Source organism: Coptis chinensis, unplaced genomic scaffold (assembly GCF_015680905.1).
Source record: "Coptis chinensis isolate HL-2020 unplaced genomic scaffold, ASM1568090v1 utg279_pilon_pilon, whole genome shotgun sequence".
Lineage (NCBI taxonomy): Eukaryota > Viridiplantae > Streptophyta > Magnoliopsida > Ranunculales > Ranunculaceae > Coptis > Coptis chinensis.
This window is the reverse complement of record NW_028238138.1, coordinates 220,491-247,964: the sequence shown is the minus strand read 5'-3', so window position 1 is coordinate 247,964 and position 27,474 is coordinate 220,491. Positions and strand designations below refer to the sequence as shown.

General features: G+C 36.4%; 4 protein-coding genes across 9 annotated transcripts; 1 reads left to right on the top strand and 3 right to left on the bottom strand.

The window, feature by feature from the left end:
• Positions 1-262: 262 nt before the first annotated feature.
• ABCF3 (general control non-repressible 3) lies at positions 263-9,346 on the bottom strand. The gene is made up of 18 exons (XM_086587614.1): positions 9,107-9,346; positions 8,827-9,042; positions 8,556-8,748; positions 7,800-8,008; positions 7,530-7,688; positions 7,097-7,225; positions 6,894-6,995; positions 6,660-6,803; positions 5,332-5,394; positions 4,730-4,776; positions 4,581-4,640; positions 2,609-2,691; positions 2,370-2,464; positions 1,676-1,762; positions 1,318-1,405; positions 949-1,034; positions 703-765; positions 263-575 (listed from the first exon to the last, which is right to left on the bottom strand). Exons 1-18 carry the CDS (start codon positions 9,311-9,313, stop codon positions 453-455), a joined length of 2,154 nt encoding a protein of 717 aa, XP_086443740.1. The 5' UTR covers positions 9,314-9,346; the 3' UTR covers positions 263-452.
• Positions 9,347-10,285: 939 nt separating this feature from the next.
• ARPC3 (actin-related protein C3) lies at positions 10,286-12,006 on the top strand. Its single transcript, XM_086587584.1, has 4 exons — positions 10,286-10,618; positions 10,700-10,808; positions 10,885-11,154; positions 11,705-12,006. The coding sequence occupies exons 1-4, from the start codon at positions 10,616-10,618 to the stop codon at positions 11,845-11,847; spliced, it is 525 nt and encodes a 174-aa protein (XP_086443710.1). The 5' UTR covers positions 10,286-10,615; the 3' UTR covers positions 11,848-12,006.
• A 1,341-nt stretch (positions 12,007-13,347) lies between these two features.
• On the bottom strand, positions 13,348-17,468 carry LOC147473328 (uncharacterized). Of its 2 annotated transcripts, XM_086587582.1 has the most exons (6): positions 17,184-17,468; positions 16,241-16,541; positions 14,747-14,905; positions 14,202-14,497; positions 13,781-13,915; positions 13,348-13,629 (listed from the first exon to the last, which is right to left on the bottom strand). In XM_086587582.1, the coding sequence occupies exons 1-6, from the start codon at positions 17,379-17,381 to the stop codon at positions 13,621-13,623; spliced, it is 1,098 nt and encodes a 365-aa protein (XP_086443708.1). In that variant the 5' UTR covers positions 17,382-17,468; the 3' UTR covers positions 13,348-13,620. The 2 variants fall into 2 exon arrangements, with proteins under 2 accessions (XP_086443708.1, XP_086443709.1); XM_086587583.1 differs by having other exon boundaries at positions 13,348-13,915; positions 17,184-17,439.
• Positions 17,469-19,273: 1,805 nt separating this feature from the next.
• LOC147473327 (uncharacterized) lies at positions 19,274-27,171 on the bottom strand. 5 transcript variants are annotated; one of them, XM_086587577.1, is made up of 22 exons: positions 26,625-27,171; positions 26,292-26,546; positions 26,092-26,216; positions 25,779-25,823; positions 25,441-25,522; positions 25,268-25,336; positions 24,901-25,140; positions 24,726-24,791; positions 24,373-24,441; positions 24,164-24,232; positions 23,590-23,651; positions 23,129-23,401; positions 22,644-22,780; positions 22,376-22,470; positions 22,259-22,291; positions 22,119-22,178; positions 21,373-21,474; positions 21,222-21,273; positions 21,026-21,081; positions 20,236-20,300; positions 20,034-20,085; positions 19,274-19,814 (listed from the first exon to the last, which is right to left on the bottom strand). In XM_086587577.1, exons 1-22 carry the CDS (start codon positions 26,811-26,813, stop codon positions 19,743-19,745), a joined length of 2,268 nt encoding a protein of 755 aa, XP_086443703.1. In that variant the 5' UTR covers positions 26,814-27,171; the 3' UTR covers positions 19,274-19,742. The 5 variants fall into 5 exon arrangements, with proteins under 5 accessions (XP_086443703.1, XP_086443705.1, XP_086443704.1 ...); XM_086587579.1 differs by having other exon boundaries at positions 20,240-20,300; XM_086587578.1 differs by having other exon boundaries at positions 24,901-25,071.
• Between the last annotated feature and the right edge of the window lie 303 nt (positions 27,172-27,474).

Below are 27,474 nucleotides of genomic sequence, written 5' to 3'. Positions count from 1 at the left end.
ACATTTACATTAGACACTCAATCGTATACTTCAAGGTTCAAGCAACATTTATTTTGTTAATTGTCCCTCTCAAAAATAAAAACCAACGACAAAAAATACCTCTTGAGTACGGAGAAGCAAAACGCAGTTTGTACAAGTTATACACCCAAAATCTTGGAAACCCAAAATCTATGAAGAGGCTATATTGGTCTGTGTAAGTGCACAATGATTGTGATATCTCCATTTCATCACTACTATAAGACCACTAAAACGCCATGTAAAATGTATAAAACGACAAGAATTATCCATAAAATAAAGGGAAAAGGGACACCACAGGATTTAGTTTCTCAATAAAATTTAAAGACAGTCTAGACGTTTATATTCTGTATGCCTGTATGCATAGTCTGTATTAGCAATCTTCCATTGTAGACTTAAACCGACATGCCACAAAGAAAACACCAGTATCAGACAACCTAGTGGGCCCGTAACATCTTCTTATAATCCTGGAAATCCCCCTGGAATGGTGCGACTCTGCCTTCTGATACAGCCCATAGTTCACCAACACTTCCGGAAATCAAATGTTGATCATGACTTACCTGCAGAATAGGGGAATCAATTATTAATTTCGACAAAGTTTTCTCTACAGGTGCATAATTAAGGACATATTCTAGATTGAAATTATGCGATATTGTGTATGTTGAGAGGCTGAGAGGAGTGAATTACCATGAGCACACCTCCCTGGAAGAGAACAAGTCCCTGGATAAGTGCCTCGACAGCATCCAGATCCTGTAGTCAAACAACAAGATAGTGCATCGTATAAGTACACAGCCTCCCATCGTTGCTCGTCGTTAAGTTGAGTCACCACTGACTTTTTAATTATAGATTTTTTCTACAAAAAGTTTGAAAGGAATGGCACATAAACATGTACATAGCAGGTAGACATATATCTCAAATTCTCCATGGACTTACAAGATGGTTTGAAGGCTCATCAAGAAGAATGATGTGTGGTTTTTTGAATGTTATCTTTGCAAATGCAACTCTGCTTTTCTGACCACCTGAATTAAAATATAACACAAGAACTCGGTAAATATGATAAAGGTTCAACCAAACATACAAACATTTGTTTATCATGAATGGATTAGTCAATTAGAGAACATCTCACTATCTCAGATAAACTTAAAACGGTCTAGCAGATTCTAACTTTGAAATTCAAACTTGTGGTCCATAATTTAATATTTTAATTCCATTCAAGCTGGCAACCAGAAATACACCTTTCGAAGTGTTGAGCAGAAACCAAGATTTCAAATACTGTTCAATTTTCCTACAAAAATTAAATACCTGACAAAGTGTACATTGGCTGAAGAGCAAGATTGCCAGTTACCCCAAATGAACCCAAGTGGCCTCGAAGCTTCTGCTCAGGAACCCCCTGACACAAAACGAATAGAAGTTCAATTCCAAATATACCGCATTGCGCAAAAACCTCACACTCAAAGCACACTTGCACAGAAAAAACATCCTAAGCTATGATCTTGGCATATACCAAAACATTTTTTTTTTCTAAAATATATAAGCACTTTCAATAATTAAAAATGGGGTCTCAAATTATTGTGTTCCATTAATGAGAATATTCTGGTTTCAAGACTAAGGACCAACATCGCATAGCTTAAGACGTATGTATATATAAACAGAAACTCACTGGGAAGCAGCGCATCATGTACAGTAGGGGATTTGACGTTAAATCAAGCCCATCAACATGGTGCTGACTAAACACAGCAATGCGCACCTGCAGAAAATAAAGCACTCAAGTTCAAGTATCTTATAAGGTAGAAAGTCAATACCAAGTGATGAGATCCCCCAGTGCATAAGATTATATAAATAAAAGGCGAAAACAAAAATGATTCTGAAAGAGGTAGAGCTTCTATTGCTTAAGGAACACTGATTGCCTTGTAAAAGTATTTAGAGAACTGAGAGTGGCATGTCTTCGAAAGGAATCAAGGTAGTTAACTTCTTTTATTATCAAATATAGAAATTTCATTAAAGCGTATAAAAAGTAAAAAGATCAGTGTACAACCCAAAAGCCCCAAACCATACAATTAAATTAAATCAATTAATCTCCATGTATAGGCTATTTCACATTTTCATCCCTCAGGCATCCCATTCCATGTGTCCAGTCCAGTCCAGTCCAACCAAAATAAAGTTCAACTTAAGATGCAAAAGTTCTTTTTAAAATTAAAAAGTTAAGCATTTGTATCTACAGATATTAGAGTATAACGCTAGCATAAATTGACCAAAAAGACTCAAATTATCCTTGAAATCTAAAGTTACTGGTATCAATGCCAAGGAGAAAAAATAAAAAATAAATAGCCAGGACAGAGTAAACAACTGTGCACCTTCGCAGAACGAAAAACTGTTCCAGAACTTGGTTGAAGTTCGCCTGAAATCAGTTTGAGAATGGTCGACTTGCCAATCCCATTCGGACCAACCACTATAAATCACATCATTACAAAGAATTAGACAAAATGAAAAATAAAATAAATTGGATGAAAAAGTAAAATTCCAAAGGCCACACTTGATTTGACAATGATGACTGAAAAGATCAAGTACAAGAAAATTGCAGAAATATCCTTACTTGCTATGCGGCTGTCAAGATCTATACCAAAGTTCAAATTCCTAAACAATAATGGACCTCCAGGATAACCAAAAGACGCATCACTGCAATCACGAGTATGACAATAAATCATTTATGATACAGCTTACAGAGATAACAATCAAAGACACATCCATCATGGCAACTTACACATTTCTCTTAATCAGGTATTATCAATTTTATGTATATCTCGAAATCTGAGTAAGTCTATATTTGAAACAAAGATCTACATATTATTATTATTAGTATTATTATTATTATTGTTGTTATTAAGTGAAATTTCATTAATAAAGGAGAAGTAGGCTGAGAAGGCCTACATTACAAGAAGAAACAAGAAATAAAAACATTTACAATAAATGAATCTACATAAGAAAAACCCCAATAAATGCACCATCGCCCCATGTCTAAGAATATAATACGATCCCACCTAACTACAAAAGACTCAAAGAAACATCCTCTAACTCTTTGAACACTTTAGACCACTGACATAATAAAGCTTTTATCGAAAGAATTGTCTTTCTTAGCGTAGCTGAGATGCCAACAATTTCGCTCCAGCCAAATTCCCCATGATCACAAAAGGTAATAACCTCCAAAGGCGATTTCCTGAAGAAGAGAAAGGACCATGACCCCAAACCTTAAACAAATCCAATACCCGGCCCAGGTATACCCAAGTCCCTCCAGACTCTAAAAGATCTACATACTTGTAGATGTCTTATTATCTTCATAGGGAGAAGGAGAACCTGTTCGAAAACCAGAACACAGTGCCAAATACTTAGTTTGAGTTCACTTATAATGATATTTTAATATTTCGAACTAATCAAGCCCACAAACTTGGTATTTGACATTTTGGCTTACTTGCGATGACAATGAGCTGCTACACCTCCAATAATTTTATAGATACGACAGTTTCACACAGAAGATCAGTGTTAAAAAGAGTGAGGATTGTACAGATTGATCAAGACCGCAGGCTTCACATCTAGATTCAATTTTAATAAGTGATAATAGTAGTGAACTAGCACAAAGTCTTGCTTTATTCTGGTTTTCTATTTTCTCCGATCACAAAATTCCTTCTGTTTTTCTTTTTCTTTTTTCTTTAAAAAATAAATAAAAAGTAGATCTAAGTCATCCTAATTTTTTACAACCACCAAAGTTTCTGGTCTGGTGTGGTCTTTCCTTCTACTTTGTGTGTCAGTTACCAATTCATTTGCCAGACTCTAGATTGAGCATCCCAGTTTGAGAGAATACTAAAAATTTGAGAGACTGGGAAACAATTGGATGTGAGATTGAAATCTAAATAAACGCAACTTGAACTTAAGATGCAAATGGAGATCTTGAAGGATGATATGTTAACTGACTTGCAAACAAAAAATCAAGAGCATTCGCTCATACACAACCATCTGTGCACGTGTAAAATACCTTAGATATCCACTACGGATGAGTACTAGAAAAAAGCCATGAATAATAAAATACTCGTCACAAAACTGTTTGGTTGATGATTGTTTGGTATGAAAGTCCACGTTGGCATTCTAGTTAGAGTTGCATGCAACATAAGTTATTGCCTATTACGTATGGTCCATGCTCTCTAATTAAGTCATGTTCATTCACAGTTATTTTTACTCAATAAAATCCTAAATTCAAAACCATCCAAAATGCGAACTTCATGCTTAGTAGATGTTTTGGTTGGAGAGGAGAGACACACCCTTGTGGGCAACTGGACTTTATGTATACATGAAATTCCTTGCCCGGCCAAGCATGATGATAGTTTCTTGTTGGGGGTGCTTCTTCTTCTAAGAGGCAGCCTTGGCATTGCATTTTTCATGTTTTCTAGTTTCCTTAGTAAACTATAGTACAACTTAGTAAACTCCCTAGTTCATTGTGCTATAGTAAAATCAACACTACAATTACAACAGTGAAGAACAACACTTGACGTGCTAGTGGAAATGTGAAAACAAACCTGAAACTTATAATCGGGGGTCCTGGTCTGTCATCGGGTGTCGGAAACTCAAACTTGTAGCTGTATAAGAACTCATATTTACGAACACGTCCAAAGCAAAAGTTACATAATTAACCAGAAGACTGAAACTCAAAAAACATGGTACATACTCTGGGTCGTTGATGATTTCATCAACATGAGCCATTCGCTCCAAAGCCTGGAGAGATCAGAAGTCAGCAATCATATGACTAATAATGTTTTCCTTATTTATTTATTTCCTCTACTGATACCGTAGAATCACATCAAGTTAAGGCAGGACAGCAGAACAATAAAAATAACAAAACCAGCAATAAGAAGAATGTATTACAGATCAAAGAACATAAATAGAAGCACGTAAACCTAATACTAGTCATACTTGAAAGTTGAAATAATGACAACAATTTTGCAGTAAATATTCTTTATATATTTGTGTTATCAATCCTATCTCCAAGCAAGTGACGTGAAATAATAAAATGCTTCCTTGACTTTCTTGCGTCCAAACAAAGACTACGAAAAAATTGTTCACATGGAAAATTAACTGCAATGCTAACTTGCACCCTGAAAATAGATTCTAGGAAACCAAACTTAAGCAAACAGCAACCTTATATTCAACTGAGTAAATTAGAAGTAGTTGAATTTTATTAATTAAGGCTATAATCTGATCCCATAGCCTAAACATTAACTTGTCGACTCTCCCAAGAGCTTCTACTAACATTCAAGTGGTAATACACACCTTTATTCTCGACTGAACAAGTGATGCCCGTTTTGCATTGTAGCGGAACTTTTCAATGAAACCCTGTAAGGTGAAAGAACAAAGAATTGGCCATCAAACCACTAAAATCAAAATCATTCAAGGAAAAGAAAACAAAAAATAAAAATCAGATTCTCAAAAACGTTCCAGGCTTGATTACAAGAAACTATTTATCTACTATGAAAGAAGGTTGAGCACCATGAACAAGACAAAACAAGAAATTGATAAAAAAATTAGTGCCAGCAACGCAGAAGATTTTTCTGTTTCTTCTTCAGACAATTGAAAATAATCAAATACTTGTTCAGTAAAAAAGAGAGCAAAGAATCCGAAATAAAGATGAACCTCCAAGGTGCCTTGAATCATTCAAAGGTAATCTTTCTTGTTCTTTTTAGTCAGACAAGAAGCAATGTTTCAATTTCCCAAGCATCATATATACATCAACTCCATGGTTCCTTCAGTGTCCAACATTGTAGGATTATACTAGTTCTGTTTGGAAAAAAAGAAGCCCTATCCATCTTATTCACTAAGACTCTAGGTCCCAGAGGTCTCTGCACTACTTAGGATAAAAAGTATCCGACATAAACTAGGAAAACCCCAAGAAGAGGTGCCAGGATAGACAGCCACTAGTAAACTAGCAAATGTCAGCTATATTTAACATTCAGATAAGGAAACCAAATGTCAGCATCTTTAAACAACATTATACACCATTCTCAATTTACTAGGTAAAATACTGTCTAACATGGAGGATGTAGAAGATGAATTTGATCGTCCACTAAACTTTACCTTAAGGCACTCAGTTACTATCTAAGTATTTACAATTTGTTAAGCTTCAACTTGGATATGATAATACAGATATGAACTACATGGTTTTTCCAAATTTAAAAACAAGCATTCAGCCATTCAGCTTTGAACTGCACTGATAGTCTGATAGTAGTTTTTCCTTTATATGTCGTAAAATAGAAACTATATGAAATGTACAAGACTAGTGTGAAAGAGAACCTTAATGAAGAGGAGTACCAGAAGTTGCAAGTCAGTGAACCAGGATAGTCAAAGAAAATATTTGGATTCAATTGCTTCTATACCTAGTCATTATTTCACACAAACTATGTTGTTTTCCGTGGTTTCTACACTCAAAAGATCTTTTCGAAAGAGGATTACAACTCCTAACGCATCGAGACAAATAGCGACTTCAAAACTCATAGTACCTGTCTACTTGAACTACGCCTCTCAAACATTGTTAACTCAATTCTACGAAAACACAGGAGGATATTTTTCAGTGTTATCAAATAGTGATTCTATAAAGAACGTACCTGCATATCGCTTTTTTGTTCACTCGACTCCAAAGCCTTTTGTTGATTCTTGAGCTGTTCCTCACGTGTCCTCTCAAATGTATCATAATCTCCTTTATACGAAGTCAACTTTTGTCCATGTAAATGGAGAATATCTGTAACAACCTGTAAGAAAATGTTGACATAAGTGAGACAATCACGCATGAACAAGGATGATCTCTGTTACCAAAATTTTACGAGAAGGGAGAGTGATACCAAATTCAAGAACTCTCTAGCATGGGAAACCACTATAAATGTCTTCGGCCATTTCACAAGGTATGATTCTAACCATAGAACAGCATGAAGATCAAGATGATTCTGCAAATGTCAATTTGTTAAATTAACACTATCAAACAAAACCAATCAAAAAGGGAAAGAAAAAAACCTAGCAAACAGAATTACAGTTTATGAAATACTACCGTTGGTTCGTCAAGCAGTAACAAGTCAGGCTCTATAAACAATGCACGGGCAAGGGCAATTCGCATTCTCCATCCTCCAGAAAATGTTCTTGTTGCATTCCGTTGCATTTCTGGAGTGAAACTGAGACCCTGAATATTTACAGTCACAAAGGATTCAAAGGGTTGCTATCAAAGTCTCAAACTCTTGACAAGAATACGAGCACACACTCTTTAGTGATACTACTATTTCTTTCATATGATTTACTTCCACGTTTTACGTTCGTGCATAATTATAGTATAAGCATAAGATACTTGTTAAACATGTATCCAACCAATTGATTCGAAAAAAATACCCAACAGAACTATCTGTGGGACTTGGAGGTTTCCTCACAACATAACTGAAACAATAAAACAGCATTAACTCTTTAACAAGCACAAGAGATTTTAAACTGACCGCAAGAATGGAAGCCGCACGTGATTCAGCAGAGTCGGCATCAATATACTCAAGCCTTTTGTATATATGCTCAAGACGTTGTGATATGTGATCTTTCTCAATCTCCCTATTAACCTTCCCACTGTCGCTCTCTAATGCCTCATCGAATTCAATGTCTCTCTTTAAAACAATACAAATTCAAAGGCTGTTTATTAATAAAGTTATAACGATGACCACAATGGAAAGGATTGATATACCAAATTCAAAACTACTTGTCTAGAAAATCAAAACCTGTTGTGCAAGCAAATTGGCTTCTTCTTGCAAGAGTTGAGTTCTCTCAACATCAGAATTGAGAACGCATTGCAAGGCTGTCATATCATCGCCCACCACTTCTTGCTCGACATGTAATATCTGGCAGTTCTTAGGAATACCCTCAATTGCATGCATGGCCATATGCCTGAGAAAAGTTGTTTTCCCTGTACCATTCCTCCCAACAAGACCTGCACAGAACGTTTGCATACTACAGCAATCAAAATCCCACTGAAATCTAGTGGTCACATAGGACGACCAGCACAATGGTTCATATTCACCATGACTCAAAAAAGCAACAAAAGTTACTAAGGGCATCTCCAATGGGGGGTGTAAACCGTATAGAGTGGAAATTTTACACCCTAAATATAAAAAAACTCTCTCCAATGGGGGTGCTATACCGTAGGTAATAGTGTATTAGCTAATAGAGAGGGTGGGGAATTCCCCCTCTCGCTATTAGTTAATAAAAAACCCGGGCGACACTCAAACTAACGTCTGAGTGAAATAATTTTCGGACGTCACTTGGAGTAACGTCCCTTTCTAATTCTAAAGTAATTTTTTTAACTCGGACGTCACTCCAAGTGACGTCCCAGTTTAAAATCTATTTTTTTTACACTCTTCCATTGGAGAGTATAGAGTGTGGATATTTATGAGCTATACAATTGCCCTAAAGGGGTATATATTTTATAATCAACAATGAGTCAATCTTGTGTCTCATTCAGTATCTAGAATACCAACCATAGTGCCTTCCAAAAGAAAGTGTTACTGCACCATCTACAATGAGCTCACGACCACCAATTGATACACTGAAGTTCTCCATGTGAATATCTTTGACAGTTGAACCCTCTACACTGTTGTCGTGATTTACAGACACCACTGGCATCCCTGCTTTAGCTGCTTCCATTTCCGCTACATGCATCAGGTATTCTTGCTGTTTTATACAGTAGAATGTAGTTGTTAAGTAATGAACACATAGCATTTTCCCTAAAATGGTTCATAATTGGTTTACCTCTCTTTGACGGTCCTCTTTTCTCTTTCTTCTTTCGAGCTTCAACCTATCACGCTCAGACAAAACAGGACCATCCATCACCTCCTCTTTTTTCTTAGGAACCTCCTCCTCATCCATTCCGTCAAACATTCGCAACGGTGTTGCCAAACTTCGCACAGCCAGTTTAGGTTTCACTAAGCCATGCTTCCCAAATTTCTCGGAAAGCCTACTACAAACCTACACATTTCAATTTAATGTCAATTACTTATTAAAGTGAGGAAATGAAAGTTTTTTAACTTACCGAACGACCTTCGGAATGGTCGGAAACACATTCGGAATCAACGAGAAGTTCACCAATAGCATCGAAAGCGAATTCACCATCCATACCGAAATCGAAATCATCATCGGCGAGGACATTGATAATGTAATCCATGATTGGTTGGTCAACATCTTTAGCTCTTTGACCCAACACTTGATACACAACTGAACTCGCTAATACGTCCACCATCTTTTTTTTTATCAGCTCTCAAAACCAACAAGAATAATAGACTGCGTCTGTAATTTGTATCTTTCTTCTTGGGCTCAAACTCTTGGCCCAATGGCTTCATTTGCTTTGTATGTGTCACGTGACAGAGAGGGTATTCAGAAATTTTCATGACTCAATAGTTACATTTTTTCTACATGTAACCTGGTGAATGCTGTCAATGGTGTCAACTTTGATCTTCCCTGGTGCCTTTAGAGTCTTTTGCAAGAGACTATATCTCTTACACAGTCTTTAGAGTTTGTAAAGGTTGTCTTTTGTCCTAGGCAGCTTCTCCAACCGGTGCATCTCCTGGCTGAAGAAGCAAAAGTTAATCCATACTTGGGTTGTAATAACTTAGTGCCTTCTTTTGTCCAAGGTTGTTTTAATCGAGTCCAGACTGAGTTGTATTTATCTGTTTGCTTAATTTATCTTAATGAAAGTCTCTGTGTTTTTTTTTTTTAAATATATTAAATGATGGTGCAAGAAATCACACTTAAGAGCATTCCCAATGCAAGTGTTTTTTTTTTTTTTTAAATTTTCGGTTTTTTTTTGGAGCAAAAAACATTGTCCAATGTGTGTTTTTCGATTTTTTTTAACTTTTTGACTAATGTTTGAATTCGAGTCCGGTTCTTACCGAGATTTTTACTAAGTTGTGAATCAAACATTCCATCTAAGTTGTGAGTTTGGACATAATTTTTTATTCTTTTATTGTGTTTTCACCACAAAATTTAGCGAAAGAGGAAAAATAAAGGAAAAGAGTCCTACTTGTTTTTCGGTTTTTTTTTTTAATTACTTGCATTGGGAATGCTCTAAAAAAACAATACATAAAATCAATTTTAAACTTTTAATTGTTTTTCAGAAAATAACAAAAAGAAAAAAAGTCGAAAAACAGTCCCGTGGCGCTGAATGGTAATGAGTTTCACCGTCTATGTATAATAAAAAAACAAGACATAAAATCAATTTAAAACTTAAAATAAATGAAACAGAAACTCTGAATAAATTTTCAAAACGATTCTAATTACACAAAACTGAATGACTTGAGTTACAACCATAGATGATCCTCCATCTCAATAGTTAAGAAATAAAAACCAATAAACAACTTAAGTAAGATAACAATCCTGCTACCTAATTTATAGATGAAAAGAGGATCTACCTAATTTATAGATTAAAAAGAAGGCCCAACGCCCAACCCATTCCAACGGCCTTCTATTATTTGCCCCATCCTTGAATCTGGACCATTCCAACACCAGTGCAGATTCAATTCAATTCAACTCAATTCAATTATCTATGGTATGCAATTTCTTATGGGGTTTTTTTTTTTTGCAACACTACTAATGCCTGTTTTGCTGAACTCGTAATTATGAATGACAGGTTTATCATTCAAGTTTTACTAACGAGGATGACTACACTAAAGCTTGTGGGTGCCCTTTGCTTCCCTTGAAAACTCATATCAAAGGTCCTGCTCCCCTCACTGATCAAGGTACCTTCATCTCTTCTCCATGTTCAATGAATGTTACTGCCCCCGATAACTCTACATGTGACACCTTATTGTTCAGATAGCACGGATATTGTGGATGAAGCCATTACATTCTTCAGAGCCAATGTATTCTTTAGAAATTTCGACGTCAAGAGCTCTGCCGATAAGCTCCTCATTTACTTGACTTTTTACATCAATGTGGCTTTGAAGAGGCTTGAAGGTTGCAGAACATTAGCTGGAGGGACTAAGGCTATTATTAGTTTGGGCCTTGAGAATGTCCCTGTCCCTGGGGAGGCAGGATTTCCTTTTGCTGGCCTTTTCGCTATTCCACAGTCTCGGGAAGAAGCAGGTGAATGCTCTCTCCCTCACACGCACACGCACATAGTCCACCTTCTGTCTTGCGGGGATCATTCTAGCGTTCTATTTGCTAGCTAAATACATCGTGTGCAGGTGCTGACTAGCAAAGTTGGTAAAACCTTTGGGTGATGATACCAGAGTTCTGGGGCTCGAACCCCTCCAGCATCAAAGAGTTGCTGACCTCATTTAAAACAGGCTTACCAATAATAAAAAAAAAAAAATACATCGTGTAGGTTTGGCTTAACATATTGGTTTTTTGTTTTCTGTAAAGTTATTCATTAGGTTCGGATAACTTAGATCCTCAAAGTTTTGTTACTTCATTATTTCAAGTTGGATGCCATCTGCAACTCTGTTCTTATATGGATAGGCTAGAGCAATTGATGGATCATTCTCGTATTTACCTGTAGTAGTCAGGCACCAGCGTTTTCATAATAACAGGAGGCATTTGCCATGAGGCTTGGATGATAATACTTTAGACCATTTATAATGTTTCTAATTATACTTATAGAATTATAATTGTGCTATGTGAAACTGTATTGCAGAGTTGTTCAGGAATTATTTGAAGCAGATAAGAGAAGAAACAAGTGGGAGACTGCTGAGTGTTGCATACAGACCCAATGGGACTCCCAATAAATGGTGGTTAGCGTTTGCAAAGAGGAAATTTATGAATATCATTGGTCCCTGAGCATGGTGTTACTGTTATAGCTCATTAAATGAGTGCCTCATTTCATCGAGATTACCATCTGTACACTGTACCGACACAAATGCTAAATGAAAAGTAGAGAGAAGCTGATATATGTTGTTAATTTTTCTACATAATAAATAAATGGTTTCTTTTCTTGTACTCTTAGCTATGAATCTATGATCTCGTTTGTGTATACCTTGAGAGTTTTGGAACGTGGTATTCTTAGTTTTGCAGCGTGATTCTCATATCCTGTTCTCCAAAGTGAATTCTCGTCCGGCTACACTTTGGTATCTTATTGATCATGTGGGCGAGTTTGTATATGATTTTGAACAAATATTGTGTTTAGCTTCTTTGAATTTGGTTCAATTTGCCGTTTTAGTAGGATTCCCATACGGAATACACTATTTGTCTGGTGTATATATATATATGTCTACCATCACCAAATCAAAGAAAAATGTTCAAAGAATTAAGATTGCATTTAACATTATCATTCCTTTAAGTAACAGGTGTAGGTGCTACGATTTCATCTATATTCTCAAATTCTCAATGGTCTCTCCATTGAATTACTCTTAGCCTCTCTCTTCTTTTCATCTTTTAACTCTCCTCTGCCCAACCTCCCATGCAGAGACACAAATAAGTACCTTATGAGCTCTTTCAACAATGTTAATTGGCAAACTGTTGGAATGCACCCTACACAACTTTGAATCATTCCATTTTAGCCTCCCTGGTATTGCCTGTTCGGGCTACTTTTTATAAGACCTTAAAAAGTCCCCACACCAATCAATTAGCACGTGGATTCATCACTTTCATCTGTGCCGTTACTAGGCTCTTTCTTCGCCTGTACTGTGTGTGCATAAGGTGGATCTAAATCTTCAGTTATCCATTTCATTAACCTCATTAGAGCAATATGTACTTTCTTTTTCTGTGTTAACCTAATTATTATATTCACTACATCATTTTCTTGCTGAGAAGTAAGCAGTTTGAATAGGTGTAAGTACCTCCCTCCGACCCTCCCAGAGCTCACCAAGATAGAAGGATCAAAATAAAACTTGCTGCCCAAGCTTGTTCTCCTGCTCACAAACTCCAAAACTGGTTTCTCCTTGGTGGAAAAGTTGGTGCACCAGGTCTTGCTGCTACACTTAACTTCTGTCCAAATAAGACGACACTGATGCAAACAAGGGTTCTCTTCTTCTAGGTCCCATATAAGGCCTTCATTGACTTAGTAATATACACGACAGAATCTAGTTCTTGCCAGAAGCTTGGATTGACTACTTTGTCTCAAGAGAGCTCAAGACAAACAGGAATTCATGTACAGATGAAGTCCCTCCGTAGTGTGCAGTCGTGCAGAGTGGATAGGTTTGACATGTCAGGTCTATCAATTTAATCCAAATGTGGTCGAGCTCTAATTCCAGCATCTAAAGAAAACAAAATTGCCTGTTAGCTACAGACCCATGCTTGGAGGAATCTGACGCAGAAAGTAGTTTACATTTTACAAAGGTATTTCGAACCTATAAAAGGAAATTAAGTGTTTCTCCATAAATATTACATGTTCCTTTTTCGCAGTTGTACACGTCAAAGAATGATAAGTGGAGCCAATTTATCAAGAATTGCAGACGCTTGGAATAAATGAACAAAAAAAAAACAATACAAGTATTCGCCACAGAAGCACAGCTTTATCCATTTATAATAACTCAAAACTACTCTGCAGTATGCCAACAATGCCTCCAAGTGGGCATGGCATATGCACCAGTAAACTGCTTCCAAAGCTGAAGATTATGATTCCTGAGTAACAGATTCACATGTCAACACCCTTGATAAATATTTCGGATCGTACAAATGAAAAACACAAACATCATTGGTCTTGATCATCTGGTTGAAAACTAACAATACGGGACAACACAAGCTTAGAAAACTCTGAGATGGCGTGCTTGACCTGATCTTCCTCACTGTTCCCTGACCATGCTGATGATTGTGAATTCAACCCGCTGTACTCACTCGCTGCTATTCTGGTCTTTCTTGACGTGGCAAGAACTCTCTCGAGATCTGCCTGTGACAGTGACCTTGGTGTCTGTATAAACAGAGAAATCAATGGAAAGCTTGTCAGCCCACTACTTTTCAAATAGTTACAAAATAATCATCCACCCACATAATACCTAATGGTCCCACACTCTCAATTAATAAAAAATTTAAAGATGAAAAATTGCTTTCCACTTGCAGTGAAATACTGGAAGATTGAGAAGCAAAGTGGGTATAGTTCCAACTTGTTTCCAACTTCTTATAATGTACATAATGTAACAACTAATAAGCAAACCAGAATACTGCAACGCCAACAGTAATGAAAAATGAATACTTACACTAGACCGCATGCCCTTCTTTTCATCATCTAGAAGGTCCCTTAGAGGAAAGTACGCTGCTTTCTTGCAAAGCTCAAGAAGATCTGAACCAGTATACCCCTCACACAAACGGGAAATGAGATCAAAGTTGATGTCCTTTTCAACCTTTTCACCCTTTAATATTACATTTAGTATCTGGATTCTCTCACCATGGTCAGGCATCCCAATCTCAAAAGCCTGGGGAAGACGGCGGAGTATTGCCTCATCAAGTTCTCCTGGGCGGTTGGTTGCGGCAAGGACCATAACCCGAGCATTCTCTAAAATAAACAATTGAAAAATAAATGACTTCGCCTTGATCCATCGTTTCAGCTTCATCATAAAAACTTATCTAACAATTTTAATTGTTAGTGAGTAGGAAAATAAAACACCATCAGTGGCTTCAGGAAACAAGTTTCCAGAATATCACTAGATTCAGATTTGATAACACTTTACAATGAAGAACAATCATTACTAAACACAAAACTTAAATAATGAGAACACAGAGGAAAAAAAACAATATTACTCACGATCTGTGGTAAAACCGTCCCACAAGGCCATGAACTCAGTTTTCATGTTAGACAAAGCTTCGTGATCAGTACTGCGGCGCTGTCCCAAGAAACTATCCACCTCGTCAATGAATATAATCGCAGGCTGGAGTTTATGAGCCAAAGTGAACACAGCAGACACTGCCAACTTACCAATTGTTAGTATTGAACTATACAGCCAACCTAACCACAAAAACACTAAAATCCTGCATAATCTCAGGGCATATAATTCAATAATAAACACATAAATCTGTAAGCAACATCCAAATAATCATATATGAAAGAAAATTCATTGTAACCGAAAAGGCAAACCAAAAAAAAACAGGTAAAAAATTTCTGACCTCAAGTCAACAAATAGAGTAATATGTAGCTCACAGAAACATATGAGCTGTGATTCCAAGAAAGTCACATGTCAACTATGTTGTCAGGGACTCAGGGGCAAGATGGGGCGCAAGGGGTTAGGTTTCTCAGCGGACGCCTTGGGCCACCTTCTTAGCTCCATGGCGCCACCTTGACAACATAGGATGTCAAAACTCATGTGCCACTCCGCATTACATTAATGTTTATATTACATGGCTCTCGACAAAATCTAAAGTTTCAAATATGTTCGGTTGAGAATAGAACAAATCAAGTGGTACTATGGTCCATTAGAGCATGTCGGTTGATCTCTTTTGATATATAAAGAGGCCATTCTATAAGAAAACAAACAAATTAAGTCATATACAGTACAACAAGCAAACAAAAGAATCATAAATCAGTCACTACAGGCTACCTATGAAAGACGAATACTAATTCTCACAGTGCAAAATAGATTTTTTCCTTATGTGAAAACGAAATCCCAAAGGGAAGTTATTCAATTCCTCCCAAAGTTTAGGCCAAAGAAAGAAGGTGGTTAAGAGAAATAATGTAGCAAAAAGCCCTTTTCCTTCATTAGAAGTTACGCTTCCTCCTTTTCAACCAAAAACCCCAAAAAATAACAAAAGTAGGCCACACAAGCATGAGTGCTTAAAAAGAAATTGCAATTTAAAATTTATAAAAATATGGTCAGTTTATATTGACACTTGAAACAATTGACACATTAAAAGACAGTCACGCAGGTTCGCTAGGCCCAGACCAAGAAGAGTTGATGAAGAACTTTTAATGGATACCAATTTCCCCACCACAAGATCATACCCACCAAAAAGTTAGCCCATTTGAAATGATTCAACTTGTCAAGTTGAGAGGTTAAGGATCGTTCACTCTATCCAAATGAGCTAATTTTTGGTGAAGTTGATCGTCATGCCTGAGAGATCATCTTCACCAAAATCAGCCCTTGACTCTTCTCCATGTGGGCCCAACAAACATCTGTTCATCTAGTGTAGTTTTTAATGTGTCAAGCAATAATACCCTGACACAAGTGTGTGAGGACAAGGTCTTATATCAACCAATGGTAACTTGAATCTGATGGTTAACAGTGTTTAATATAACTCCACGTACCAAGTTTCTGTGCATCACCAAACCATTTGCTCATCAAATTAGATACCCTCACATTGATAAATACAGCTCCAGATTCTTTTGCAATGGCCTTGGCAAGCATTGTCTTTCCAGTTCCAGGTGGTCCATACAATAACACCCCTTTCTGCGGAGTGAGAAGCTTCCCATATGAAAATAGCTCAGGTCTTCGTAGTGGAAGAATCACCAGTTCATATAATGCTTGCTTAATGTTATCCAAACCCCCAATGGTCTCAAACTCTACATCAATATGATCAGGATTTATGACATCACATGCAATTACATCCTGTAAGACAAATAAAAGACATAAATATTGGTACTCTATTTTCATAAAAAATGCTTTCACCAAAATATTGTTACACTATCCCTAACATTAAATAAATATGCAGATTTCAACAGTTAAGTTGGACTTAGTTTCCCATCCCAAGGTCAACACTTAAAAAACAAATCAAGGTCTTTCCTGCAACATTCCAACAGGCTTAATGAAAGGATTAGAGAGACACCATCTGCTGCACAGGTCTAGAATATAACGCCCAACTTGTAATATCTTGACAAAGTTCTTCTGCCCCAGAGAACGGTATGGTAACTAAAAATGGCTTAAAATAATAGAACTCAAACTCAACCTTAGCTTCGTTTTCAGAAGTAGATAACTAACCTCTACACACTGAGCAAAATGGCAAGTCTCAACCCACGGGGCTTTTTTTTTGCTTTACTGGTTAGTAAAAAACATGCCTTTAACTAATAAAAATAGATGACAGAAAAAGGTCACATTGATTTAATTACCATGCTAGGATGTTTGTTTTTCTTTACTAATCTTCTGCTTGTTAGGATCAAGAGATGTGCATAGTTTGCATGAGTAAACTTATTATGAAGCATAGTAAAATTAAAAAAAGAATGACATGAATGAATTAATATAAAATAAAGGTACCTCGTAAGCATTAGTGTGGATAAGAGGACGACCTAAACGCTTAGAAATCTCCTTTTTGTGTTCGAGGGCTTTCTTACTTGATTCCCGATTAGGGTCAAGTTGACGGAGACCAGCGAATAAAACCAACGCACTCAAGGCTGCGCTCGATATGTAAAGTAACAGTTCCTGCAACACCTTCGTCTCTCTTCCCTCTCCCATCTTCCTTCCTTCCTTTTTTCTGTTTATTATTGGTTTGGTTTTTTTTTGAGGTTTTGTTTCTTTGTTTAGATTTGGGGAAGAAGAAAACGCTTCTTTTCCTTCCGCTGACGTCTCTATCTCTATTTATTTACTCTCGTGGCCTTTGACTTTTGACCGATAATCCCCCCTACACTTCTGATTCTTACCGTAAAACAGTCCTGCATCTACCAACTATAATGACGAATTAGTCCTTTGTAAGGACATATCTTGTCACCCTATTCTCACGTTTGTTTATAAGAACCAATCAAAAATTTTGATGATATATTTTCAATTGTTAATCTTTGTATTAATTTCGATGCTGCAAAATTGGGAGGAACAGTCTATATCTTGAAAGGTAGGGTGTCTCTTTTTGTCGAATTTCCGATTTTTTCGAAATTCGACCCGAAATTGGTCTGGCTCTGGTGGCTCTGGATGTAGTTTTCATGGGCCGATTTTCCGATTTCTGAAAATTCCGAAAAAAAATTGGATCGGATTTGGATATAATTCTAAAATCCGATCCGATCGAAAAAATTCAAAATTTATGATATTATTGTCGGTTTATTGAAAATATATACTTTTCCATTTATCCACTTGATTAGATTTCGACCGTTCATTCATTTTATAGTTTTTCTTCCAAAACAAAACAAAACAAAACATAACCTAAATTCTTACTTGAAGTTTGAATTGGACCACTCTCTCTTGTCATTCTGGCGTCTGCCATAACAACAATGATGATATGAAAAAAATGTCATTGAGTCATCTAATGACTTTAGGACCAATCCAAAGCCAAATTCGATAGATAGAATATTATGTAAAGTTTCTTAGAGTCAAGACTATAATCCATTATTTATCGCAGACACTTCACGCTTCAATTTCCACATACGAAAAAATATTGAAACATTACAAATACTTAGACCTCAATAAAATGCAATGCTTGCTATTGGTGGCTGCAGGTTTTTTTTCTCGTTTTTTCTTGGATCACTTGTTTTAATGAAAATGGGTTTTCTCAGTAAACAAGTGTGTATTGTTGTTGGTACATTGGTGTTGTGGACATGTTTTTCTTCCTACTGATGAACATTGGCGTATGATATTCCAAAAATAATTGAAAGTAAAGAGATCTTTGAAAATTTACCAAGTATTCTGAAATTTATTAGTTATTCCGAAATTTCCGAAAGTTCCAAAATTGGAAATATATTTTGAATCCGAAAAAAAATTGGATCGGATTTGGCTAGCATATTAGATTCCGAAAAAAATTTGGAAAAATTCCGAAAGAGGTTAATCCGATCCGATCCGAAGTCACCCCTATTGAAAAGGGACTGCAAAGAAATTATGTAAACTCTATCTAGTACTAATACCAAATGTGATTGGAACCTTCAGCATGTTAGAGACTCAATTAGTAGGTAAGTTTAGTTGGGTTAATAGGTTGACTCGATTAGTAGGTAAGTTTAGTTGGGTTAATAGGTTATTTAATGGGGAGGCTCATGACCTGGCTAAATGGGCTAGCCATAATCAGATAATGGGTCCTCTTCCAAATTGTATGCAAACATTGTTTAGTTTAAGTTTTAATCAATGGGTAAGTATGTGTTTTAGCGAGAGGGGAAAAAAACACCTATATAGACGAATTCATAAAGGGTCTCTATTGTAGTATTGTTTAACTAAAAAATGAAATCCAATTTTTACTTGAAAAATGAAATACAGTTTGCTAGTTATTATCTATCTGTGAGTCTGTAACTGATTGGTCCAATCAAATACTTTCTAGCCAAAATATAAGGTCAGCAAAAGTCCCAATAAGCAGGCATAGTCACACGACTACAATAGTCACAAATCAATGAATCATACAAATTCAAAGATTACGAGGTCGGAGACTCTGCAAGTACAGCTTAAACTCTTTGCCAGCTAGCAAATCTATTGATAGTTGATACAATCAAACAATATAATTAATTAATAATCTATAAAAATTACAAAACCCACACCTTCTCCACCACATGAATATGCCATTGCAGGCGACCGGGAAAATAAATCACCAAATGGTTACAACAAATGACACTGTTCGGGTGGAGCAAGATTCTTTTCCGTACACATAAATTATAAGCGCTCTGCATCCTGAAGAGATAATTTTTGCCTTATTTACGATGACAAGGCTATGATCTTTTCACATTCTTCCAAAAATTGCCAAGCATGATCCAAGGAATTTGGCCAGCCTCTGCTGCTTCTTTTTTCTCCTTCCAGTAACTGGTACAGAACTTCTGACCCTTTCGATGAAAGCCACCGTGGGAGATACACATTTTCCCCACTTGAATCTTCAGTATTTTTTCTCCTTAACAATTATATACCAACCATTTTTCAGGTATCACCTTCTCTTCTGCTCTCCTCTTCTTCGTCCCGGCCATACACAGCATTTAGCTGATGTTGTAACTGGAAATGTAGCCAAATCAATAAAGCAACTAAAAATTCAAAAAGTTGAAATACTGTCCTAAATGACAGTACCTGCAGAATAATACCTGCCTACTCTTTGAAAAATTATATAAAAACCAAACACATGTGAATAAAATCATTCGGATCATCCATGAAATTAATGATCAAATTTAAATGTTGATGAAACAAGGGTGTGGTGACCTCGTTACAGTAGCATACCTGCATGTGTCTCAATCTTTCAGTAGTAAGCTCATCGGTTAGATTATTCATCCTGCAGATAGAAGGGGTAAAAAACGTGAAAAGGAATGAATGTGGTAAGATTAGTTCTCTTCTCTCTGCAATCCAAATGTTTGAAAGAGCATAACTTTCAAACATTAATGAGGCTGAAAAGAGCTGCCCAATTTGCATATAAAAGACCTACCTGCCTTGTAGTTCTGAAATCTTGAGAGCCAATACGCGCTCCCTATCAGATACTGGTATTTCAACCTGTCAAAATAAAGAAGTGGATCTCACAGTTAGTATGGCAGTAGCAGAGCCATTAAAAAAAATTCTGGGTGGGGGTACTCAGAGAAACCATGATGTTTTTCTTCTGCTTTTTTTTTGGGTCACAGTTCGAGGCTTTGAGCAATTAGAGTTACTTTTTCTAATTTTTCCCTCTTTTTTAAGAGCTGTACAACAATGTGTTGCAATTAAAAGATGCACATTTTCAAAAATCTAGTGAGGCACTAAAAAGAAACTAACAGGTAAAGGAAAAAGGAATTTAGCTAGTGCGTGGGGAACACATGTAGCTCCACCCCTGGTAAAATGGTAAGGAATTCATGGACAGAGAATACTTTGAAGAAATTACCTTCAACAGATTAAAATTTGATGGAAAAGAGAAAATTTGACTAGAAAGGAAAAAAATCAATTCAAAAAATAAAATAAAATAAAAATGAATAAAAGCGGGATTTGTTAATATCCCTTGCTAATCGTGTAACATTAGGTTGATCATGCTATTGAAATAAGTACACCCAGTTGTTGCAATAAGGTCCATGAATAATAAGGGTAATTAAACTAAGTAATACAACAAGAACAACAACAATGACATTGCAGTTAATAAAAATAGAGTTATTGCGAGATAGAAATTTATTATTGGTATAATAACAGTTGCAGGTTATCACCACTCCATATGGATCGAATTAAGATCTGCAATATGAACAAAATATACTTACAGTTGTACCGTTTTCTGAATGGCGAGGAAGTGGAGGTAACCCTCCACTTTGGCAAGCTGAAACACAATAGTACCATTTCAATCAAATTTTATGAAACTCTAATACTGAGTTACAAGAAAGAAGCTATTTTTTTTTTTCGAATTAATATCAAAAGAAGCTATGTTTAGAGCTGTAGTGGGAGAGATATTGTACTGACCATCTGGGGCTTCAGCTTGTTGCAAGCTATTCAACAAACTCGCAATAAGATCCTGATTGTCGGTCAGTGTGTAAGAATGCCAAGATTTCACAACATAGTCCTTGAGGGAGGCAACACATAATCTTGAAATGAATCAAGTATAATTTTTTACCTGTTGCAATGAAGTCTGATGAAATAAATTTTGAAGGTGAGGCATGAGAACTGAAGCAGGTACAGCACTGTAATTCACTTCCTTGAGAGATTGATTGGTAGGCTGAGAAAATCAACAAGTATGTGAGACTGGCAAGACTAAGGATAGAAGTAAGTTTGACAAAGAAATGTACATAAACTCACTACACCCTTCGGCCGTTGATAGCTACAAATACACAGTACCTCACTCGTACAATGAGCAAATTTCACATTTCAAATGGAATACTTGTCAGAAAGGGATTTCACCAACCTTTTTTCTTTTTTTTTCCCGCTAATCTTGGGACTTCACCCACTATCAAACTAATAATAGTTCCTAGAGCCCCTTGTAACTGTAATTATATAAAAGAGCTGCTTCTTTGGTTCACATAAAATGTTTTTACTAGTGCCCCTTATGATTATAACAATAATATATATATATAGTGCCCCTTATGAATTTAAACAACAGTACCAGAGTCATAAGAAACCCTCCCCTCAACAACAACAAAATAATCGACAGAAAGAAGCTTAACATGCCACGAGTAATATATGTAATACTTTTTCTTGTAATTATAGATGCAAAAGAAGTGTGCATTCTTGATCCATAGCCCCTGCTACATTTATAGGGAGGAAGTGTGCTGTATACCGCATGGCCTGGAAACCCTCTGTGAACATTTCATTCAAACCCTTCTAAATTCAAAATAAATCTTGAAATGGTAAAACTGTACTTACCGCTTGTTTGGAATCAAGTAGCCAATCCCCAACACTGGCAGACTTTCTTAGAGGCGATCCCTGGAACCCAAATACTAAACTGTTAGCAGAGAACCATAATAAAGCTAGAAAAGAAGCTTCAATTAAATGGTGAGAAAAACCTGTCGGAATGGAACTGCACCCAATGGAATATCCTGGGGATACATGCTTGAATTAGTTTGAAAAAATATATATCTGGTTTTAGAATGAACGAACGAATCAGATAGGTAGAGTTGTACCTTTGCATGATCCAAATTTTCAGAGGTAACTGAAAACCTGCCTTTTATTTGAACCACACTGGCCTTTGATTTGTCATCCAAAGAATCTCTGAATCCTGCAAAAGAAGATTATGAGGACAATGAGACTGCCTAGGTTAATCAACCATCTTTTTTAACTTCCATTTCAATTTGTTTCAACCAATGCCAAACCCACCAAATGTTCACACATGGTCTCAGCCAGGATTAATATAAAATGTGTAGCTTTTTACAGAATTCACAACTCTATTACCTCCTGAAGATCTTATGGGAGCTGATAAACTGTTTGCAGAAGCACGATTTGGGAGCATCAAAGGACCACTGAAACTGGGCATTCTTTTTACATCACGCTTACCTTTCTCACCTATCGATAGAACTTCATTCCCACATCTAACAATGACAAAAACACAAAAAAAATCATTCAAGTGGCTATATACAAACGTCTCATTAAATAAATTAACAGTATGCTACAAGGAAAAAGTTTCATTAAACCATCATTACTATCCTTCCCAGCACATTCTTGCTAGGAAACCAAAATTTTAAATGAGAAATGTTTTATCTTCTTTTGATTTATTTATACTGGACAAAAGGTGAACATTCAAGCAAGAACAAACAATAGTAAAAGATTCCAAATCCTTCATCGTGTTTATTTGCTATATGTTCTAATTACAGAACCCCTTTAGGAAAAAAAATTAGGAAGAGAGTATTTAGAACATTAACTACAAAAGAGAAGCAAACCTTTCAAGTACATGTCGCTTTTCAGATGCGGAATGATTAAGCGCAATATTAGGAATAAGTGGGCCACTCTGGCTCTGGCGGCTTTTAGCTGTTTGACCTTTAAGAGGCTCTTGAACTACAGGCTTGTCAGAAGTTGAAAATACTAGCTCATTGTTTTTAGATCTATCTTTCTCATCCACTTCGCTTATATCTTGATTGCCAGAACAGAGAGTTTCAGTTTCTGAAATTTCGCTTTTTGCATTCAGAAATTCTGTCTGTTCAGCACCACTCCCACTGCAACACAATATAATATACGACAAGGTACCTTAATACACATATCTTGAAGAAAATGTACTCAGTAAAAGAGAAGGTCATTTTGGCACTTCAGGAGATGTTAATAAATGTACAGGACAGCTTGTTAACATGCCTAAACTTTGAAATGGATAAAGGACTCTAATAAATCAAGCCCTTGAAAGACATACCTGCTATCAATGTTGCTTGTAGGACCGAATTGCCAAAAACTAGATCCAGCACCAGATGCATGCTGCAAATAGTTTTCAAATATGTCATGGGCTAGTCTTTAAAAGTTTAAACAATACACAAGACATACAAAGGTTACAGATAGCTTGTTTATATAAGAGCATCACGCTCAAAAAGTTAATCCATTCTAAAGTATAAAATATTTTTATTCTTTAATGCAGGTAAATCAAAATGAATACAATAATATTCTTTAACGCAGGTAAATTGAAATAAATGCAGTAATATTCTGTAATGCAAATCTAGCCATGGTAAACTAAGTAACTGAGGACATTATTTAAATTTCAAGTATAGAAGCAGAAGTTACATGGATTTACTGGTGTTGAATGTTTTACTTGGAATGAAGCACAGGGCTCACTCCCGCCCAACAAAAAATTTAAAATAAACACAAAAACTGCATTTTTTGTATACAAGTTGGAACATATTCACAAGATCAACAACCAGGGATCAGCTCACAGCCCTAGGAGAAGAAACTTCTTGTTGGTTTGACAATACAAGGAGTTTAGAGAACTAACTTACCTTATCACTACCAAACGATTCCATGCTTCCCATTTCTCCTTTCATTCCGGCCACATCATTCTCTTGAACCTGCAAAAAAAGATTGAGAAATTAGTAAATCACTCCAATATATGCATTGAAGATTTTCCCAAGAACTATCTATTTCAAAACCTCGTGGTAATCAAATTAATATGGAAAATGACCGTTTATAATAAGTGAACGTTACATACCAATGATGCTTGGGATTTCAAATCCTCAACGTCAAAGTTCCACGCACTAACACCTCGTTTGTACTCACTCTGATACGTCAAAGAGCAAACGCCAAGAAAAGATATAAGGCCACAACCACCAAGCATAAGAAACCTCCCTCTTCAAGATTTAGTTAATGAAGACGCGGGAGAATCATAATATTGTAGATAATGTCCAAAATGATATTCACATACAATATTGGATATATAAAAAAATAATAATAATAATAAAAACAGATCCTTAGATACCTATTTGCCTGAATTATCTAATTTAGACAAAAGTTTACGATCAAATTCAAAACCAAGACTTCCATTATTTCAGAAGTACTTATAACCTGTGACAGTGCTTCTTGTTCAGCAGAAGGCATTTTCTTTAAAGCAAGTTGAGCCGCATCCTTACGCTGTAAGATAGAAACCACCTTATAATTTTCTACGAAATCCAGGTAAGATATGGGGTATAAATTGTGGATCAAACAAGTCAGAGAGTGAGAGAGGGAAAGGAAAGGGAACCTGGAGATCTTTTACACGGTCCCAAAGGGGTGGAAGATCAGTTAAAAGGTTCCTCACAGACAGATCTGGAGGCTTAGCGTGCTTAAAAAAAGAGTGTTTTAATAACTTCTCTGCTGTTGGCCTCTTCGTCTGATCTTTCACCAAGCACATCGCCACCATTTCTTTAAAAGACTGATTACAACTGGAAATCCTCTGATTAGAATATCTTTTAACAAAACTTGTGAATTGTGGCACAACAACCTCATAAATTATGCAATGAAATCATATGTTAAGTTTGGCGGAACCAAGAAAGAAGATGAACAAACTCAACAAAAGAATAACTAATTGTTGCTATCAACAACTCACTAGTAAAAATGATAAGTTATACCTTTGAAAACCTTTTATCTCGATCATAATCCAGTCCAGGAGGAGCATTCTGAATAGTCATCAAAAGAACCTACCAACCAGGAGATATTAATAGCTGGCACTCGCGCAAAAAATTTTTGAAAACTATGAATAAAGTATTTTGTGCATCTGGCCCTCACGAATGACAGCATATACCTTCATTGGAGGAAACTTTGAAAAGGGAGCATGACCATGAGCCAACTCCAGTGCGGTTATTCCAAACGACCAGATATCAGCTCTGTAATATGTTTACAGTTGCATTATCTTACAGCGGTTATTTAGAAAATATGTTGTAATAAAGTACTATACATATTTCAAAAGATTTTAGCTGCCGATCTGAAAACTGTCTGAAGACGTCAAGGATATTAACAGAAGCACACTTTCCAATGATAATAATCCTTAGGAATAGAAAGTATAAGGACTTTCGAGTGCGGAAATCAGTTTCGCATGAGAGATGGTAAAAACATATTTAGCATGTTCTACTCAATACTCACTTGAAGTCGTAACCACTTCCAGGTTGCAAAACCTCCGGAGCCATCCTGTAAAATAGAAGAAAAAATTGAACATCGTGGTATCTACATCAAATGAAGTAAAAGAGATTTCACAGAAAGACAAGAAAACTTTAGAAAAAATAATTTTATCAGCCCAATCATAAAAATATACTAGCGGGGTTTAAGCCGTGAGGCACTCAAACTTGTCTAAATAAGTATTTGGTTTTCTATATAGCTCCTTGAGTTAAAACCATAAATCGGATTGTGAAGCTGTGTATATATTTTAATTTGGTTATGACTTATCGCAACGACTTACCAACACGGAGTTCCCACAAAGGTATTCCTGGTGCGCTGCCTATCACCATTGTCAAACATGCAAGCTGAAACACCAAAATCACCAAGCTTTACTATCCCATTGCTATCAAGAAGAATATTTCCAGCCTGAAATTGATTTCATATTAGAGAACAAGTATATACATATCGGACTCGGTATAACTAGCAGCCAAATACACTAACCTTGACATCACGATGGATGTGGCCGTGTCTATGGAGGTACTCGAGAGCTTTAAGAGTTTCTTTGAGTATAGAACCAATTATAGACTCCTCAAATCCATTTGGATAAGCTATCTTCATGAGGTGGAGACAAGAACCCTCCGCCATGAACGGCATTACCACCCAGAGACTTCTTTCAACCGCAAATGAACAATATGCACTTATTACATTTGGGTGTTCAATCAAACTCATGGTTTGCGCCTCCCTTCTTATGTCATCCTAAAATAAACAAAATAAGGCATTGACTAACAAGGAAGTATGATCAAATTATATAATAAGTAATAGAGAAAGCTGAACCAGATTGGCGTTGCAGCGTTCGAGATCCAAGCACTTGACAGCAACGAATTCATTAGAAGGGAGATAGATCGCTCTGAAAACAGTAGCACTGGCACCGTATCCAACCTCTTCCATTAACTTGTAATCATTCGAATTGGCTGAGTAGTAGGAGTAGTAGCTTCTCTTTCCGTTGCCGCCCATCCTTCCCATAAATTACACCAGCGCCGACTACTGTTTGCCCCGTTGACCACCGAGCGAAAAGAGTTGTGATTGGATAACTGGACACGTTGGTTGGTTACCGTACTACAAGGGACGGCATGGGTCTACTGTTTTTTTCTTCTCTTGAAAACCAGACAGCTGGTCCAGTAGGACTTACTGCTCCTTGTTGAGAGTTAAGACAGCAGGACACGTCTCAAGTTTTGGTCTTGGAGTTAGGACACTTTCGACTAACTTGTCTTTGCCCTTGCTTAATTGTAAAAGGTAAACCAATTATTAAGAGTTTGCTATTTGCTAAATGGCCTCTCACCAGCATCTGCAAGAGTGTTGGTAGATTCCACCACCAACTCTCACTGCTCCAAGTGTTTGTTATTAGATTATTAGAGCATTCTCATTATTTAAAAAGTTTACCAGAAAGGAAATGTCTAGCTATTCAATTTTCTTGTCCATAATTGAGTGGGCTGTCTCTATTAGACATCGACAATCGTTGAAGAGAAATTGTGGACTAAAGCAGATTTAACACAGACTAAACATTCTTCTCATCATCCATTTTCATTTAACACAGAATTTTACAAGGTATCCAGTGTGGATATTTCGTTTCCAAATTAAAATGAAACATTTTGAAATCAAAGTTTTTATGCTCTTATCCTATTTA